The 18,301-nt window shown below is 34.3% G+C and overlaps 1 protein-coding gene across 1 annotated transcript in view; it reads left to right on the top strand.

Annotated features, from left to right (window-relative positions):
- Positions 1-18,301, top strand: part of LOC5572002 — a 294,570-nt gene that overhangs the window by 254,846 nt on the left and 21,423 nt on the right. Inside the window, exons 4-8 of the mRNA XM_021843284.1 lie at positions 3,442-3,901; positions 4,220-4,433; positions 4,490-5,322; positions 5,388-5,857; positions 5,921-6,046. Coding sequence (XP_021698976.1) covers positions 3,442-3,901; positions 4,220-4,433; positions 4,490-5,322; positions 5,388-5,857; positions 5,921-6,046 — 2,103 coding nt within the window. The remainder of the gene's footprint in view (positions 1-3,441; positions 3,902-4,219; positions 4,434-4,489; positions 5,323-5,387; positions 5,858-5,920; positions 6,047-18,301) is intronic.

Here is an 18,301-nt window from a genome sequence, read left to right as displayed (position 1 = left end):
AGGGGGGCTGGGGGCAAGAAGGACACCTTAAGATATATAGGTTCAAATCATGGTTGATTAGCACAATTTTTGAAGATTATTCCAGTGTAGGGGCAAGCTCAGCTCTTGTTCTAAATGATGTTATCGATAGATTTCAAAAATATAAGAAACACATGATGATTTGAGATTTTTGAAAATGTCCCTTCTTATGAGGTTTTTAAACGAGGCATGGGGCAAGAGTGCCACTCGTATGAGGCAAGAAGATCACCAGAGCAAAATGCCACAAATTTTGTATATTATTATTTCCCCGCCTAAAGGATAAATTGTAGAGTAAGTAAAGATAAAAACTGAGGGTTAAAAGTTGACTTATAGTTAAAAAGTAATTTTACGAAATTAATTTAGTTTTCATCTTATTTGACTGTAACAATAATAGTAAAAAAATTTAAGAAACCATTTTGAATGTCCAAGATGGTTTATTTTGATTTTATTTAGTAGGAAACATTGATTGAATGCAATATTAAACAAGAAAAATAAAAGTTCATTTGATTTTATATGAGAAAATTGCGGTGTCCCTTTGCCCCATAAGACATACTGTTATTATATATGTAAAATTTAATGTCAAATGGATTTTTTCGAAAAAAAAATTCCTTACAGCTATATTAAACAATTGAAAATCATCAATACTGTGCGGGAAAATCAATATGTTTTGTATTTATTGGGAGTCAAACCTTGTTTTCCAGTCTTAAATTTTTATAATATTTCGCATATTTTGCGTTGGTGAGTTAAAGACATTTTTCTAATTTTTTGTACTTAACATTTTTAACAGTAATATTTACACAACCCTCAATTAGTACTCAATTTATACTTATCCTGCGTTGAACATCAAAAAATTGATTTGAACTACGTGAAATTAGAAGTGGCACTCTTGCCCCGGGTGTCCTTCTTGCCCCATGTCCCCCTACTCTTTTAATCAAGGAAGAAAAAATCGAAAGAGGAAAAAAGGTGGACAACTCGACGACAAGGATGATGAAGATAGTTTACCATCAGGGTCCGATGGTAGTCAGGAGGGCCGATTATGGGAATTGAAAATTGGGCATCCCTAATGGAGTATAAAAATAAACGTTGGGAAGAATCCTTGAAGAATTTCCTAGAGTGATTCCTGGAGGAATTGTTGAAAAAACCTTGAAGGAAATCGTTTTGAAGTTCCTGGTGGTATTGTTGTGTGCGTTTGAAATGCAAATATCAAATGCAGGAACACCAAACGAGGTGAAATTTTTAACAAGGAAGGCAAAGTCAAAGATTGGTTTTCTTTGCTAGGTTGGTGGTGATATGGACCATGGTTGCTAAGTATCCTTTGATTACTTTGTATAACCGCATTTGAAGCACAGTAAGGCTGGATTTGCACGTCAAACGCAAACAGCAATATCATTGGGGAATATATGAAGACTTCTTGGAAATATCCCTGGAAACTTGGTTGGGGAATTGCTTATAAAATTTTGAAAGTTTCGGTGGAACTTTTGAGGACATTTCTGGACAAACCCCAAAAAAAAAAACCTCTGGAGAAATTCTTGGGGGAATCTCTGGAAGAAAACCGATAGAAATTCATGAAACTACCCTGGAAGAATTCCTAGAAAAATTCTAAAGGTCTTCTTGGAGGAAATGCTAATGAGATTCTTGGCGATTTGTTGATGTTATCGCTAGAGATAATTTTGGTGGAATCTCTGGGGCATTTATTGTAGAATCTCTAGATGAATTTTTAGTGAAGTCTCTGTAAAAAATAATGATTCAATCCCTGACGACGTAAAATGAATTGAATTTCTGGAAAAACTCCTGGAGGAATCATTCAGGAAATTCTTGAAGAATTTTATAGGGTAATTCAAGGAAGAAATGATAATAAATTGAATGGAAATCGTTGTGGAATTTCTGATGAAATCATTGGAAAAATGTACGAATGTTTCTTGGAGGAATCCCAGGAAAGTTAGTAAGGGTGGTGAAATCCCTAGAGTTATTCCTGGTGAATTTTTGGAGGAATTTCTGAGGACATTTCTGAAGAAATTATCTGAAAAATATCGGTTAGAATTCATGGAAATGCCTTGAAGAATGTCTGATGGAATCCCTGTAGGAATTCTTGGTGGAACTCCTGGTGGAATCTCTGGAGGAATTTCTAGTGCAATCGCTGAAATCTGTTGGAAAACTAAAAATGAATTCCTTGTGGATAATTCGAAAAAAAACTATTGCAATCACTGAAAAAATTCCTGGGGGACTTCCGATAATCGTTCATGGAGGACTTCCTGGAAAAATCCTTGGAAGAAATACGGATTAAATCCCTAGGCGTTTTCATGACGTTATCGTTGGAGAAGTTTCTGGTACAATCTTTAAGGGAATTCCTAGTGGAATCTTTGGAGAAATTCATGGAGGAAATGATAGTAGAATTCTTGAATGAATTCTTGGTGAAGCCCCTTTGAAAATCCGTGGATGAATCCCTGGCGCAACTTGGGTGAATTTACTAAAAAATAATGGCTGGAGGAATCATTGAAGCGATTCCTGTAGACATGAACATGAGTAGTTGAGGTACTCTTTCTCTCTTGCTACTATGCTTACGCTTACTCACACTTTAAAAGAACTCTTAAGTGACCCGTCCGAACAAAACAGGCTTCACGGAGTTGTCATGGTACTCTTTTGTGACGGAATTTTCCTCCGTTGTGGTTTGCTTGATATTTTTTAACTCTGTTTAATTATTCTTAACTCTGCTTAATATTTTTCCGCTCCCTCACGGCGAGGCAAAGGCAGGACGCTGCCCTAGAGCATGCTACCGAATTCTGGTGGTTTTGAGGAGTATTATCAAGCCTGAATGTCGATTTGAGCTTCAAACCTAAAGGGATATTTCAATCAATGTTACCCCGGATTACGTAAAAAGTTGATCGAATCGGAGATTCCCAATTTCACGGGGTTCTAGGCAAAAACGATTGTTACTACAGCTTCCTAAAGAGGTTTCAATAGAGATTTATACAGCGATGACCATAGAAGTCTTCAAATGTCTTCCACTGGTTTTTCAACGGTCTCCACAATAAGCACAGGGATCTGAGAAAGCTCAGCACAGACGTCTCCACAGTGGTTTCTACAGAGGCCTTCATATGGAAATTTCTCAGTAATTTACACAGAGGTTAGAAGTCTCCAAAGAAATATATACATAGATCTCTACAGGATTGTCTACTGAAATCTTCAAAGGAAGTCTCTATAAAAGTATTTGTATATTTAAATCTCCACAAAAGTCTTCGCCGAAGTTTCCAAAAAACCTCCACAGAAGTGTCCACAGAGGTCTACACAAAAGTGTGTTACTTGATTTTCTTATACTCCATTATACAAACGGATAGAAATAATTCTTGTAATGTATATATGTAGATGCTAAGTTTCGAACATAATTCATGTCTAAAATATCGAATATCGGTCTTATCTTTTCAGAAAAGTACAAAATATCCCGACTCGGACGACTGTGATTCCCTTCCACCTCCACCACCGCCGGAAGACGATCCCTACTTTGACGATCTCCATTCACCAACGACCCTGCATCACAACGGGCACCTTCACCACCTGAACCTTAGCCTGGACACATCCCCCCATGGAGATTCCAGTCCCGACAAACCCCGCAAACATCGATCCAACTCGGACAGCAGTCAAACGAAGCATCATCGGAACGGCGGACTACACCACAAGTCATCCAATGGGCATCATCACCATCACCACCACCATCACCATCATCGACATCCCAACAAGAACAGCCGAGCGGATTCGGTCCTGTCCAGCGATTCGGACATTCGGTTTACCCGGAGAAAGCTGGGGGATAACCAGAAGTGTGGCTGTGCGCTGATTGCGGGCTTTTTGCTGATACTGCTGTTTGCTGGAGTCATTGTCTACGTGGGATGTAAGTATGGATGATGTAATGGTTGCATCAGTAGTCTCAAATGTAATGGACGGCGAGAAAGTATTTCGAAATGACCATATCTGAAAGACACACGCGTTTGAAGTTACACACATTTCACTTTCGCGACCGTATAGAGGCATTGTTCTCAAGAAGCGTTGGATTCTCACGATCTGTGTTATGTGTCTATGTTCTCTTTACTTGATGCGCCTTCAATGATGGGAACTACACGTGTCTCCCTTGCATGCGCTGCTGCAGAAGCTAAACATGTGCAAGCACGCAATCCATGATCCGGGATAATTATTCTTTTGCAACTTTCAGACACCTATCTACGGCCAGAACCGCTCCCAGATCGAATATTCCGAGCGCGGTTGCGGGTAGTGGATGGCGATTCTTGGATACCGGAACTGGCGGATCAGAGCACACCTCGATTCCAGCAACGAGCACGGGACTACCGGGAACGAATCAACCTGATCATGCGACGATCTGACTTGAGGGAACCGTATGAGGGAAGTGAAATTCTGGCACTTGATGGGTAAGTGAATCGACTGTTTCCGACTTTGAAATCGTTTATCATCTGATATTTTCCAGCAACGAAGGCGAAGATCTGACCCTACACTTTGCGATGTACTTCGACCCGTACGCCGAACTAGTCTCCACGGCCGATCTGCACTCGATCCTCATGGAGGAGATCATCTCCGAGCATCCACGCTACTTCCGTAATCTAACGATCGATCCGTCCAGTTTGATCATCAAGGAAGTTCTTGGCCAGTTTGACGACATTCCGGGGACTTCGTCCTCTCCGCTAGGTGGCAAGGATGACGAGATCAGCGAAGTGGTAACCACCGTACGACCTCCACGAAAGTGTGAACCCCTGCGTCTTAACTACTGTCGGTCGGTCGGTTACAACATGACGACCTATCCGAACTTCTTCGGGCACGGTTCGATCGAAGAGGTCGAAGCTGACCTGATCTCATTCCGGGAACTAGTCGACGCGGAGTGCTTCCGACAAGCATTCGATTTCGTCTGTCGATTGCTTCAACCGCCGTGCGAGTACCGCAGGATCGAGGAACCAGTGGCTGGTAAGATCTGTCGTCAGTATTGCCAAGCCTTCTGGAGCGGATGCGGTGATCGACTACCGGAACGATTCAAGAAGTTCTTGGATTGCGAACGGTTTCCGGAGTCTACGGCGATCCAGTCGTGCCATAGTCGACCGGGCTGCACCAGTGAATTGCAATCGAATGCTCTGTCCTCGCGACTGTGCGACGGAGTGGCCGACTGTCCGGATCTTTCCGATGAGAACACCTGCACGTTCTGTCCGTACGGAGCGATCTACTGTGGTAGAGGTCGAGCATGCTATGCGAAAAATGCTCGCTGTGACGGAAAAATGGATTGCCCCGATGGAAGCGACGAGAAGGATTGTCGTAAGTTGTCTTCATTCATCAATACTGTTGGATCTAATCTAATCCTCACAATTTCCCATTTGTAGTATCAATCTCACCTCAAGTGACCTATCTGACATTCCCACCACCCATCGCACCCTACCGGCCTCGCTTCTTCTCGGAAGGCTACGCAGTATTCTCCGAAAAGGGTACAACCGGTAAACTGTGTTCCGTGGGCATGGAAGGGAACGACTACGTGCGCAGTACAGTTGCCGAATCGCTGTGTAAAGCGCTTGGCTTCGAACGGGTGGACTATTCGCAGATTCGCAACGATACGGAACCGAACACAAGCTATGTGAGGGTGCTGGATCCTAGGGCGTCGGAGATCTCGTTTGTGCGGACTACCTGCCAGAGCAAGCAATCGTTGTACGTGAGTTGTGGACAGTTGGAATGTGGAGTTCAGTCCGCTCTGCCGAGCAATCCCAACGTGGGTCTGTCCAAGATGGCTTCGCCGGGCGATTGGCCCTGGATGGTAGCTTTGTTCCGTGCGGATACGCACGTTTGCGATGGAACGCTGGTAAGTTCTGCGTCTGACGTCTATCTGATTAAGTTTTGCAATTTAACCATTCATATTTCTAAGGTTTCTTCGGATTGGGTGCTCACAACGGAGTCTTGCTTCCAAGGTCAAGCGAAAGCAACGTGGATGGCAATTTTCGGAGCAGTACGTTTGTCCTCCAACGCACCTTGGACGCAACGCCGGAGAATCGTAAGTGGTCAAAAAATTCTTTCGCTACTACAATACAAAATAATTTCTGACTTTCGCAGTCTTATGAAAGACTCATGAAATCATTTTCTTAGCTCTTAGTTTCGATCCCAATTTCCAAACAGAACGCCATCATCACTCGTTAGCATTCTAACCCTTGTCGCTGTCCTTTAGAACACACCAAACCGAGAGAAGAAGTGTTTTAATTTATTCAAATTTGTGGACCCTGCGTTAGCCAACAAACTAAACAGTTTTAAAAAAAGCCATATTTTGATACACGCTTAAACACTGAAACACTACTCCTTTGTTGTTTTCTTTTGTTTTTGTCGTACAGTAAATGACACATGAAAATGCTTTTCAATATGGAGCATCTCAATGTGACATGTAATTTGTGAAAATTAAGCGTAAACCAGGCATAACATGATTTTTCAGTGTGTGTTGAAATAACAAAAGATGTGTTGAACCAGAAAAAATCGATTTTGTGTAATTTTTTGAGATGATTGGTTAAATTAAAAAAATAATTAATAATAGTTTCATTAATTAGAGAACATCAAATTGAATCGCTTTCTTCCCCAAGCTATTTCACAAGAAAAACTGCATTTCTGTGAAACTTGAACATAAGTTGCTTCATAACAACTAAAAACGTCAAACACAGATTTACAACATATCAGGTTAGATTTAAAAAATCGGTAAATATTTTTATCGAATTCAGAGTTTTAATCTTATACTATCTTGAAAACAATTCAAACAGAACTCTGGGCAGACAAAAAGTTAAGGACAGAATTCGTATTTGATCCGGGGCACAGGAAATACGAGCAGTGGGTTACAACAAAATTGTGTCACATTTATATCAAGATTAGTCACCAACAACAAATTTTGTTTCATTTTCGTTAGAAGCTTTATGAGCTGCTGGTAGATATTTATGTATTTATTTATTTACTATTTTTTTCAACAGGTGATGTTTCCACCCAATGACAATCGATCTTAAGGCGAAACTGGAGGCTTTTCCGTTGGGATTAACATAGCCAGCTTTCAAATTCAAATTTTCTTGGTAGTAGTGAGCTCATCCAAGTATCGCTATGGGGAGTATTGTAATCGCGTGTAATTCAAATAACGGAAAATATAAGAATGCCATAATCGGGTGGATATTAACAAAACAATTACTCAAGGAACTGAAATAACTTACTTTAGGCTGAACGACCTTGGTAGCCTGTCACAGTGGAGCAAAATATCATAATTTTCAGTCAATTTCTCTATAGTCATAGATATGAGTTTTTGAGAATTGTTATCTCCGACGAACTATATAGCATAGACATGAACTATATTTTGTGGATCGAAAATTCGATCTACATGGCTTTGAAATCATAGTTTCCATTTCAATAGTATCAAATAAATTGAAAGTTTTGCAAAACGTTTGATAAAAATTGTAAAAAAAGACGATAACAATTTGTGGGCAAACAAAACGTGAGCAACATTTTTTTTTATATCTATTGCATAAAATTTTAGTGATCATGGGTTCGATTTTCAGCACCTCCACAAAAAACTTCGTTTTGCCATTGAAAGATACCACATAGCGGGGAAGTCCATTCATTCTCCATCAGTATCAGATTGTTGAAGCATAAAATGAATTAATTTAGATCCAAAGACAACTATCAGATTATTTTTGCATTGTTGGTGAATGCTTTGCTATTCTGGGAGATTGCCTGGACATATTGGAAATATGTGATATTTCTTAACCTCAATTTGTTCTGATTTTTCAATGCAGATTTCGTTGAGTATTTCTGAAATATTGGCAAACGCTTAGGAAATCTGAGAGAATTTGTGGACATATTTGAATGTTGGAGGATAATAAGAAAGGGAAGAAAAGCTCTGAACTTCACAGAGCAATATAAGACTATTTTGAAGTTTTTTTTAATTTTGGTGGTTTTGAATAGATGTTCCGAAAATCCAATTTTTTTATCGATGTTGGGAGCACAAAAAATCGATTGAATCGATTTTTTCCATTTGATTTTTTGTTTCAATTCAAGATCAAGAAATTGATAAGTATTTTTTAATGACTTGATAAATCATTAGCCTAGTTTTGAATTAGCCTGTAAGTGTTTCATATATAATTTTGTATTTCAATCGTTATTCAATGGAAAGAATTAAGAAATCATGCGAAATTGCATTTGGTCGTATTTAAGAAGCAAACATCGGTCAATCGATTCGACATGTTGAATTTGAATCGATTCAGTACAATCGATGTTGAGATCATATTCGCCCTACGCTTCTCACAACCCATATTTATCAATTTCATTTACACACACGCGCGTAGAGCGAGTGGGATGTGGTTACCAAACACCTCAATATATATGACAATATATTTCTAAGTTGTTTCTCAATACTTATTTTTGATTCATTGGTGAATAGTTTGGAATTCTGAAAAAATGTCAGGGCTAATTTGGAATGATGACGCATAACGAGGGATTCTTAGGTTATTTCTGAACTAATTGAGGATTACAGAAAACTTTTAGGTCATTTTTGATTTTTTCTAATGTTTCATATTTGTTGATGAATACTCTGGAATACTGAGAGAATCTAAGAATGAATTGGGGATGTTAAAGAATAACCAGAAATTGATAGATAAGTTCGTAATCAAATGAAGATCACATTAAACTCTTCGAATGTTTCTGAATCGTTGGTAAATAATTTTGAATTCTATGATAATTTCTGCACAAATTGGGAATGCGAATAATGACAAGAAATCCTGAGGATCGCCAAGAATTATAAAAATGTGTTTGAATTGTTGTTGAATACCTGGTATTCTTAGAGAGAGTCTAAAAAAAAATAATTTTTGGATGTAGCCAGGTAACGACAAATTCCTGGAATATATCTGAATCGATCATAGATCACGGAAATATTCTCTCTGAAAGTATTTCAAAATATAAAGACGGGTAAACAGCGGCTGAAAGCTTTTTTCCTAAAGATAATCAGTTAATTTTATTTCTTTATTTCTGAATAGATGGTGATTAATTTAAAATTATTATAGATTGTCTGAGTAATTTAGAAGTGTTGAAAGCTCAACTTATTGAGCACCACAGACAGCTATAGGAGAATTTCTGAATTGTTTGTAATACTTTGAAATTCCCGAAGAATACACTGACAAATCGGGATTGTTGATGATAACGACAAATTGCTTCTTGACGATCTCAGAGAACAATAAAATTATTTTTGCATTATCCACATTTTTTCAATTGCTGTTGAATAATTTGGAGATTTGAGATAATGTTTTAATTGAGAATGTTGAAGGATAACGATCAATTCATAGAATATTTCTGAACCATTTGAAGATCACCGAGATCCCTGAGAGTATTTCTGAATTGTTGGAAAATACATTGAAATTATGAGAGAATGTCTGGACAAATTGGAAATGTTGAAGGGTAACCTGAAGGTTAACATAGACCTCTAAGATCTTTTATAAAAAGTTGGTAAATACTCTGATAAGAATAACGAGACTTTCAACTTTCTCAAAATATTTCTGAATATTTTTTTTCTAAATTGTTAAAAATAATTTGTAACTCTCGCTCTGGACTAATCGTAAATGTTTAAAAATAACAAGAATTACCTAGAATATTTATGAACTAAATGAAAATAACAGAAAATGCAAAGATTATTTCTGAATTTTAGTGTGAATATTTTGGAATTCATGAAGAATGCCTGTACACATTTTGAATTATCGCGGATTCAAGAGATTCCTAGGATAATTCTTAGCTAGTTGAGGATTACAGGAAACTTTAAAATTATGTTTAAAAATGCAATATTGATTTTGGATTGTTCGTAAATACTTTGGACGATTGAGAGAACGTCTGAAAAATTGAGAATGTCGAAACATAACCAGAAATTCATAGAAAACTTCTAAAATTATTAGGGATGCGTAATTCTGAAATTTTGGTAAATATCTTGAAATTATGGGAGAATGTCTGCGCCATTTGATAAAGTTGGAAGATATTAAAAAAAATCAGAATATGTTTAAGCTAATTGAGATCTTTGAGTATTTATGAATTGCTGGTTAATACTTTGAAATTCAGACAAATTTAAAATGTTAGATTCTTAGGTTATTTTAGAACAAAATATATAAACAAAGAATTCCAGGGATATTTTTGAATATTTAAGATGATTGTTTAAATGTTGATAAATGCTTTGGAATTCTGAGAGAATGTCTGAACTTATTTGGAAAGTTGTACATAACGAGATATTCTAAGAATATTTCTTAACCAATCAAGAATTGCAGAAATGTTCAAGCATATTTCTGAATTGTGTTTACAAACTTTGGCAGTCTGAGAGAATATTCGTACAAAATGGGAATGCTGAGAGGAAATTGTTTTGAACATTTTTGTTTCCATTGAGGATTTTAGAGAGCCCTGATTTGGATTGTAGTTGAACACTTTGGTTTTATGTGAAAATGTGTAGACAAATTTAGAATATTGATGATAGCGAGAAATTCGTAGAATATATTCAAACTAATTACGTAGCACAGTGATCTCTAAGAGTGTATCTAAATTGTTAATGAATAATTATTATGAAATTCTGGAATTCACTTAGGGAATGTTGAGAATAACGCAAACTTTGTAGTATATTTCTGAATGTATTGAGCATCACAAAGAACTCTAGGATTATTTCTGAATTGTTGCTCAATATTTTGGATCCCTGGAAGAAAAAAACAAATGCTGATTATAACTCACCAAGGATTTCAGAGAATTCCTGGATTATTATTAAATTGTTGTTGGATACTTTAAGTATCTGAGAGAACGTCTGTAAAAAAATGTTATACGGAAAGATAACGAGAGATTCTCATGTAGATTCTGAACTTATTGAAAATAACAAAGATTGCTAAGATTATTTTTGAATTTTCAAGATGATTTTTCAATTGTTGATGAATACCTTGGAATTCTGAGAGGATATCTGAAAAAATTAGGAATATTGAAGCATAACGAAAAAATCCTAAAACATTTTTTAAATAATTAAAACGCAGAAAAACCTCATAGAGTATTTCTGAGTTGATGATGAATGCTTTGAGAATCCTAAGAGAATATCTGAATTAATTTGGGGACGTTAAGGAATTACCAGAAATACTTAGAATATATCTGAACTAATTGAGGACCACAGAAACCTCTAGGCGAATTTTGGAATTGTTGTTGAATGCATTAAAATTTTGAAAACATGTCTGGGAATATGGGAAATGCTGATGATGACAAGATATTTCTAGTATCTTACTGAACTTATTCAAGATCATAAAGAACTCTTGGACTGTTTCTGAATTGCTGGTCAATTCCTTAGGAACTCTGAACGAAATTTTGGACAATTTGGAAATGTTGATGATCCTAGACTATTTGTAAATTTATAGAGGATTTCAGATAATGCTGAATTATTTTTAAATTGTTGTTCAATACTTTGATTATCACAGAAATAAATTAAAGCGTTTCTGAATTGTTGATGAATAATTTGGAATCCTGGGAGAATGTCTGAATAAATTTGGAATATATAAGCATTATCAGAAATACCTAGAATACTTCTTAGCTTATTTAGTATCACATAACTCTCTGAGAGAATTTCTGAATTGTTGGTATGTCTGGGTACGTATGGTAATTAAAAATTTCCGGTATATTTCTGAACCTATTGAGGATCACAAAGAACACTTTGCTTATTATTGAATTGTTGTTTAATAACTTAGGCATTTTTTGGACAAACTGGGAATGCAGATGATAACGAGAAATTTTTAGAAAATTTCTAAACTGATCGAAGATTTTAGAAAATTTTAAAATTATTATTAAATTGTTACTTACTTACTTACTTTGAGAATCAGAGAGAACGTCTGAAAAAAATTGGTATATTGAAGGATAACTAGAATTTCCTAAGAAATCTGAGCTGATTGAGCAGAAATCTATGAGAATATTTCTCAATCGTTGTTGATTACTTTAGAATTCTGGGAGAATGTCTGAATAATTCGAAGTGTTGAAGGACCAGAAATTTCCAGCATATTTCTAAATAATTGGAAGACTATACAGAACTATAAGATTACTTCTGAATTATTGGTGAATATATTGGAATGCTTGGAGAATGTATGGACAAATTTGGAATATTTACGGATAACATGATTCCTAAGTTGTTTCTAAACACAAGAAAGATTACAGAGAACTTCAAGTTCTCTTGGAGTTCTGAATGTCTGAACTTATTTGAAATGTTGAACATAACGAGACATTCCAAGAATATTTCTGAACTAATTAAAGATTGCAGAAATGTTCAAGGATATTTCTAAATTGTTGGTAATTTAAAAATCTGAGAGAATATCCGGACAAAATGGGAATGTTGAAGGAAATTTTCAGATCCTATTGAGGGTTCTCTATCCCTGAAGAATGTCTGGACGGATAACTAGAGTTTCGTATGTTAATTCTGAACTAAGTAGAGAATTACCTAAAATATTTCTAAGCTGAATTAGCAAATAATTTAAAATTATGCAAGAATGTTAGGCAACTTATGGAATGTTGCTGAAAAAGTTACAGTATGTTTCTGAACTTATTGAGGATCTTAAAGAACTCTTTGATTATTTCTGAATTGTTGTTGAATAACTAAGAAACTCTGGATGGAATTTTGTACAAATTGGGAATGCAGATGATAACGAGAAATTCCTAGATTTTTTAGATTATTATTAAATACTTTGAGAATCTGAGCAAACGTCAGGATAAATTTGGAGAATAACGAAAAATCAAAAAAAAGATCTGGGCTAATTGATCAGAGATCTTTGAGTATTTATGAATTATGGTTGAATACTTTGGAATTCTGAGAGAATGTCTGAATAAATTTGGAGTGTTGAAGGATAACCAGAAATTTCTAGAATATTTCTGAACCATTTGAGGATTACAGCGAACTAAAATATTATCATGAATTATTGGTGAATATATAAAAATTCTCAGAAAATGTCTTGAAAAATTTAGAAAATAAACGAATAACGAGATTACTAATTTGTTTTTCTGAAATCATTGAGGATTACGGAGTTCTTCAAGATAACCTTTGAATTCACAAGGATTATATCTGAATAGTTTGCGAATGATTCCGAATTCTGAGAGAATGTTTGAAAATGATTTGAATGTCGGAGGATAGCTAGATATTCCTAGGATATATCTGAACAAATTAGGATCACACAGATCTCTGAGAATATTTCTTAGTGGTTGATGAATACTTTGAAATTTAGAGAAAGTATCTGAATAAATTTTAAGCTTGAAAGGATAACCAAAAAAATTTTAGAATGTATTTGATTTATTTTAGGCTTACAGAGAGCAACAAATTTACTTCTGAATTGTTGATGTATAGTTTGGAAATTTGAAACAATGTCTGAATAATTTGAAAATGTTGATTTCTCTTGATAATAGGGATCTCTGAGGCTTTAAATAATTTTTGTCAAATATTTTGAGATTATGAGAGAATTTGTGGACAAATGTTAAACTTATTGAGCAAAACATAGATCTGTGAGAGTGTTTCTAAATTGTTTTTGAATACTTTGGAATTCTGAGCGAATGTCTGAACAAATTTGAAATTTTGAAGGATTATAATGAATTCCTAGAATACTGCTTAACTAATTGAGGGTCACAGAGAGCTATAAGAATAATTTGGAATTTTCAGATGGATGGATGGAATTTGTAGAACTTACAGATAAGTTCTCTTTGATTCTCAATAATTTTAGAAATAAACTAAGAATATCTCATCATCCATCATCATTGCAAATATGTCCCGACATTCTTTCAGAATTTCAATAAATCAGAAATAATATAAGAAGTCTCTATAAATCTCAATTAGCTCAGAAATATTTTAAGTATTCCTTCAACAGTCCTAATTTGTTCAAACATCTCCTCTATATTCCTCCAACGTATTTACCAACAATTTAGAAATTCTGTCAAAGTCTTTTTACCATCTAGTTATTTGCAACTTCACCAAATTGTCCAGATATTCTATCAGTAAAACAAGGAAACTTCCAACAATTCATAAATACTCCCAGAGGTCTATGTGATCCTCAATTCTTTTGAAATAAATCCTAGAAATTTCTGGACATCCTTCCACATTCTCAATTTGTCCTTACATTTTCTCATAATTTCAAAATATTTTTTTTAAATATCATATATGCACTGTGATACTCAATTGGGTAAAACATATTTTATAATGCCTTAATTTGTTTTGATATATCTTGGAAGTTTCTCGTTATCCTTCTTAATACTAATTTTGTTTACGCATTCTCTCGAAAAGAAAAACATTCTTGAAAATACCAAAATATTCTTATAGTTCTTTGATCCTCAATTATTTAAGCAATATTCTAGGAATTCATGATATTCCTTCAAAATTTGAAATTCGTTCAGATATTCTTTCAGAATTCCAAAGTATTCAAAAATAATTTAGAAACACTCTCACAGATCTCTGTGTTGCTCAATTAGTTTAACGTTTGCCCACAAATTTTCTTATAATTTCAAAATATTTTTAAAAACATATTTAAAGCCCAAGAGATCTTTGTTATCCTCAATTGATTCAGAAATATCACAAGAAATTCCAGGGGAATTCAACATTCTCAATTTATTCAGACTTTGTTTCTAAATTCCAAACTATATATCAACAATTCAGAAGTAATTAGAAAGCAACATCTCTGTAATCCTCAAATAAATCAGGTACATTCTAAGTTGTTTGGTTACCTTTTATCACTTCAAATTTTATTAAGATATTCTCTTTAAATTCCAAAATATTCATCAGCAACTAAGATATATTCCCAAAGATCTCTGTGGTCCTAATTTGTTCAGATATATCGTAGGATTTTCTCGCTATCCTTCGACATTCAAATCATTTCATACATCCTCAAATGGTTCAGAAATATTCTAGGAATTTCTGGTTATCCATCAACACTCCAAATTTATTCAGACATTCTCTCAGAATTCCAAAGTATTCAGTAAAAAAAAACAGTAAAATTCTTATAGATCTCTGCTGAATAAGTTTAGATGTTTTGAAGAAAATCTCGTTATCCTTCCAAATTTATCCCGACGTTTTCTCAGATTCTTAAAATATTTAAAAATAATCTAAGAATTCCCTTCAGAAATATTCTAGGAATTTCACGTTATCAACTGCATTCCCAATTTGTCCAAAATTTTTTCCAGAGTTCCAGAAATAATCAAAGAGTTCTTTGTGATCCTCAATAAGTTCAAAAATATACTGGAAATTTTTCGTTATCAGCAACATTCCATAAGTGCCCAGACATTCTTGCAGAATTTTAAATTATTTACTAGCAATTCAGAAAATAACTTGTAGATTTCTGTAGTCCTAATCAAGCTTTGAAATTTTCTAGGTATTTTCGATAATTCTTTAACATTCCAAAGTTATTCAAACATTCTCTCAGGATTCCAAAGTATCCATCAACAAAACATAAATAATATAATTTATTTCTGTGATTTTAAAATAATTCTTAAATATTCTAGGAAATTCTAGTAATACTTCAATATTTTACGGAAAATCTTATTTGTTCACATATTTTCTCGAAATTCCCACGGTATTCATCGAAAATTCTAAAAAAATCTAATGCATACAAAAATAATTTTAGAAATTTCTACTTAGTTCAGAATGAACATACGAATCTCTAGTTACACGTCCAGACATTCTTCAAGAATTACAAAATATTCACCAATAATTCATAAGTTATATTTTAGTTCTCTATAATTCTCAAATGGTTCAGAAATATTCATGGATTTTTTGATAATCCTTCTTTCAAATTTGTCCCGTTGTATTCTCAGAATTGAATGTATTCATCAACAATTTAGAAAAAAAACCGTCATTTGTCTAAGCATTTTTCAATATTTTCAAATTATTTACCAACAATTCAGAAATAATCTTTTAGTTCTCTGCTATCTTCAATTAGTTAAGGAATATTCTAGGAATTTCTCGTTTTCATCAGCATTTTCAATTTGTCCAAACCTTCTTCCAGAGGTCCAAAATATTGATCAACAATTCAGAAGTATTCAAAGAGTTCTTTGTTATCCTCACTAAATACAACAATATACTAAATTTTCTCGTTATTTTCAACATTCCCTAACAGCAACATTCTATATGTGCCCATACATTCTATCAGAATTGCAAAGTATTCAACAAAGATTTAGATGTACTTTTAGGAATCTCTGTTGTACGCAATTTGTTTGAATATATTCTAGGAATTTCTCGTTATCATCAACATTTTCAATTTATCTAGACATTTTCACATAGTCCAAAAATATCAAACTACAATTCATATATACCCTCAGGGTTGTCTATACTCCTCAATAGGATCAGAAATTTTCCTTCAACATTCCCATTTTGCCCGGATATACTCTCACATATTCAAATTAATTTACCGACAATTCAGAAATATCCTCGAACATTTCTGATATCTTTAATTAGATCAGAAATATTATTGGAATGTCTCGTTATGTTCAACATTCCAAATCAGTTGAGACATTCAGAATTCCAAAGTATTCACCAACAATTTAAAAATATTCTTAGAGATCTCTGTGATGCTGAATTTGTTCAAATATATTCTAGGAATTTCTCGTTATCCTTCTACTATCAAATTACTTGTAGACAATCTCTCAGAATCCGAAGTATTCACCAACAATTAAAAAATATTCTTGCAAATTTAAAAGTAATCTTGAAGTTCTGTTCTGTCTTTGATGAGTTCAGAAACAACTTAGGAATCTCGTTATCCGTGTATATTCCAAATTTTAAAAATATTCTCATAAATTTCTGCTCAATCAGTTCAGATTTTTTGGGAAATTCTCGTTATCCTTCCATATACCATTGTTTTCTCTCTGATTTTCAAAGTATCCAACAATAATAAAATAATAATTTTAAAATTCTCTAAAATCTTCGATCAGTTTAGAAATTTTCTAAAAATTTCTCGTTATCATCTGCATTCCCAGTTTGCCCAAAAAATTCCCAAGTTATTGAACAACAATTCAAAAAAAATCGAAGGGTTCTTTGTGATCCTCAATAAGTTCAGAAATGCATCGGAAATTCTTAGTTTCTATTAACATTCCATCTATGCCCAGACATTCTTGCAGAAATACCAACAATTCAGAAATTCTCTCAGATGATACTAAATAAGCTAAGAAATATTCTAGGTATTTCTGATAATGTTTATATATTCTAAATTAATTTCAGTAGATTTCAGTGGTGCTCAACTTGTTCAGATATATTCTAAGTATTTCTGGTAATCCTTTAACGTTCAAAACTTATTCAGATATTCTCTCAAGATTATCAAAGCATTCATCAACAACTCAGAAATACTCTATGAGATTTTAATTTATTAAAAAATATTCTAGGATTCTTTCGTTAAACTTCAAAACTCGTATTCTTTCAGACATTCGCTAAGAATTCCAAAGTACTCATCAGCAATTGAAAAATCATCTTGCAAATTCAAAAATAATCTAAGCGATCTCTGTAATCTTCGTTTAGTTCAGAATTCACATGAGACTCCCTCGTTATCTTTCCATATAACATTTTTTTCCAGACGTTCTCTGAGATTCTCAAAGTATCCAACAACAATTTAATAATAATCCAGGAGTTCTCTGAAATCCTTGGTATTTCCAGATATGTTCTAGGAATTGCTTGTTATCATCAGTATTCCTAATTTGTTTTTCTTCCAGGGTTCCAATATATTGAACAACAATTCAGAAATAATCCAAGAGTTCTTTGTGATGCTTAATACATTCAGAAATATACTACAAAGTTTGCGTTATTCTCAACATTCCCTGAGTGCCCAGACATTATTTCAGAATTTCATAATAATTATTCATTAACAATTTAGATATACTCCTGGAGATCACTGTGTAACGTAATTAGTTTGAAAATATTCTAGGAATTTCTCGTTATCATCAATATTATTAATTTGTCTAGACTTTTTCAAATAAAACCAAAGTGTTCAACTACAATTCAAAAATACTCTCAGGGTTCTCTATAATCCTCAACAGGGGCCTTCCTTAGCCGAGTGGTTAACGTCCGCGGCTACAAAGCAAAGTCATGCTGAAGGTGTCTGGGTTCGATTTCCGGTCGGTCCAGGATCTTTTCGTAATGGAAATTTCCTTGACTTCCCTGGGCAATGAGTATCATCGTACCTGCCACACGATGTACGAATGCGAAAATAGCAACTTAGGCAAAGAAAGCTCTCAGTTAATAACTGTTGAAGTGCTCATAAGAACACTACGCTGAGTAGCCGGCTCTGTC

This window comes from Aedes aegypti, chromosome 1, assembly GCF_002204515.2.
Source record: "Aedes aegypti strain LVP_AGWG chromosome 1, AaegL5.0 Primary Assembly, whole genome shotgun sequence".
NCBI classification, from domain to species: Eukaryota; Metazoa; Arthropoda; class Insecta; order Diptera; family Culicidae; genus Aedes; species Aedes aegypti.
Note: the sequence above shows the minus strand (reverse complement) of the source record. Positions and strands in the feature narration are given on the sequence as shown.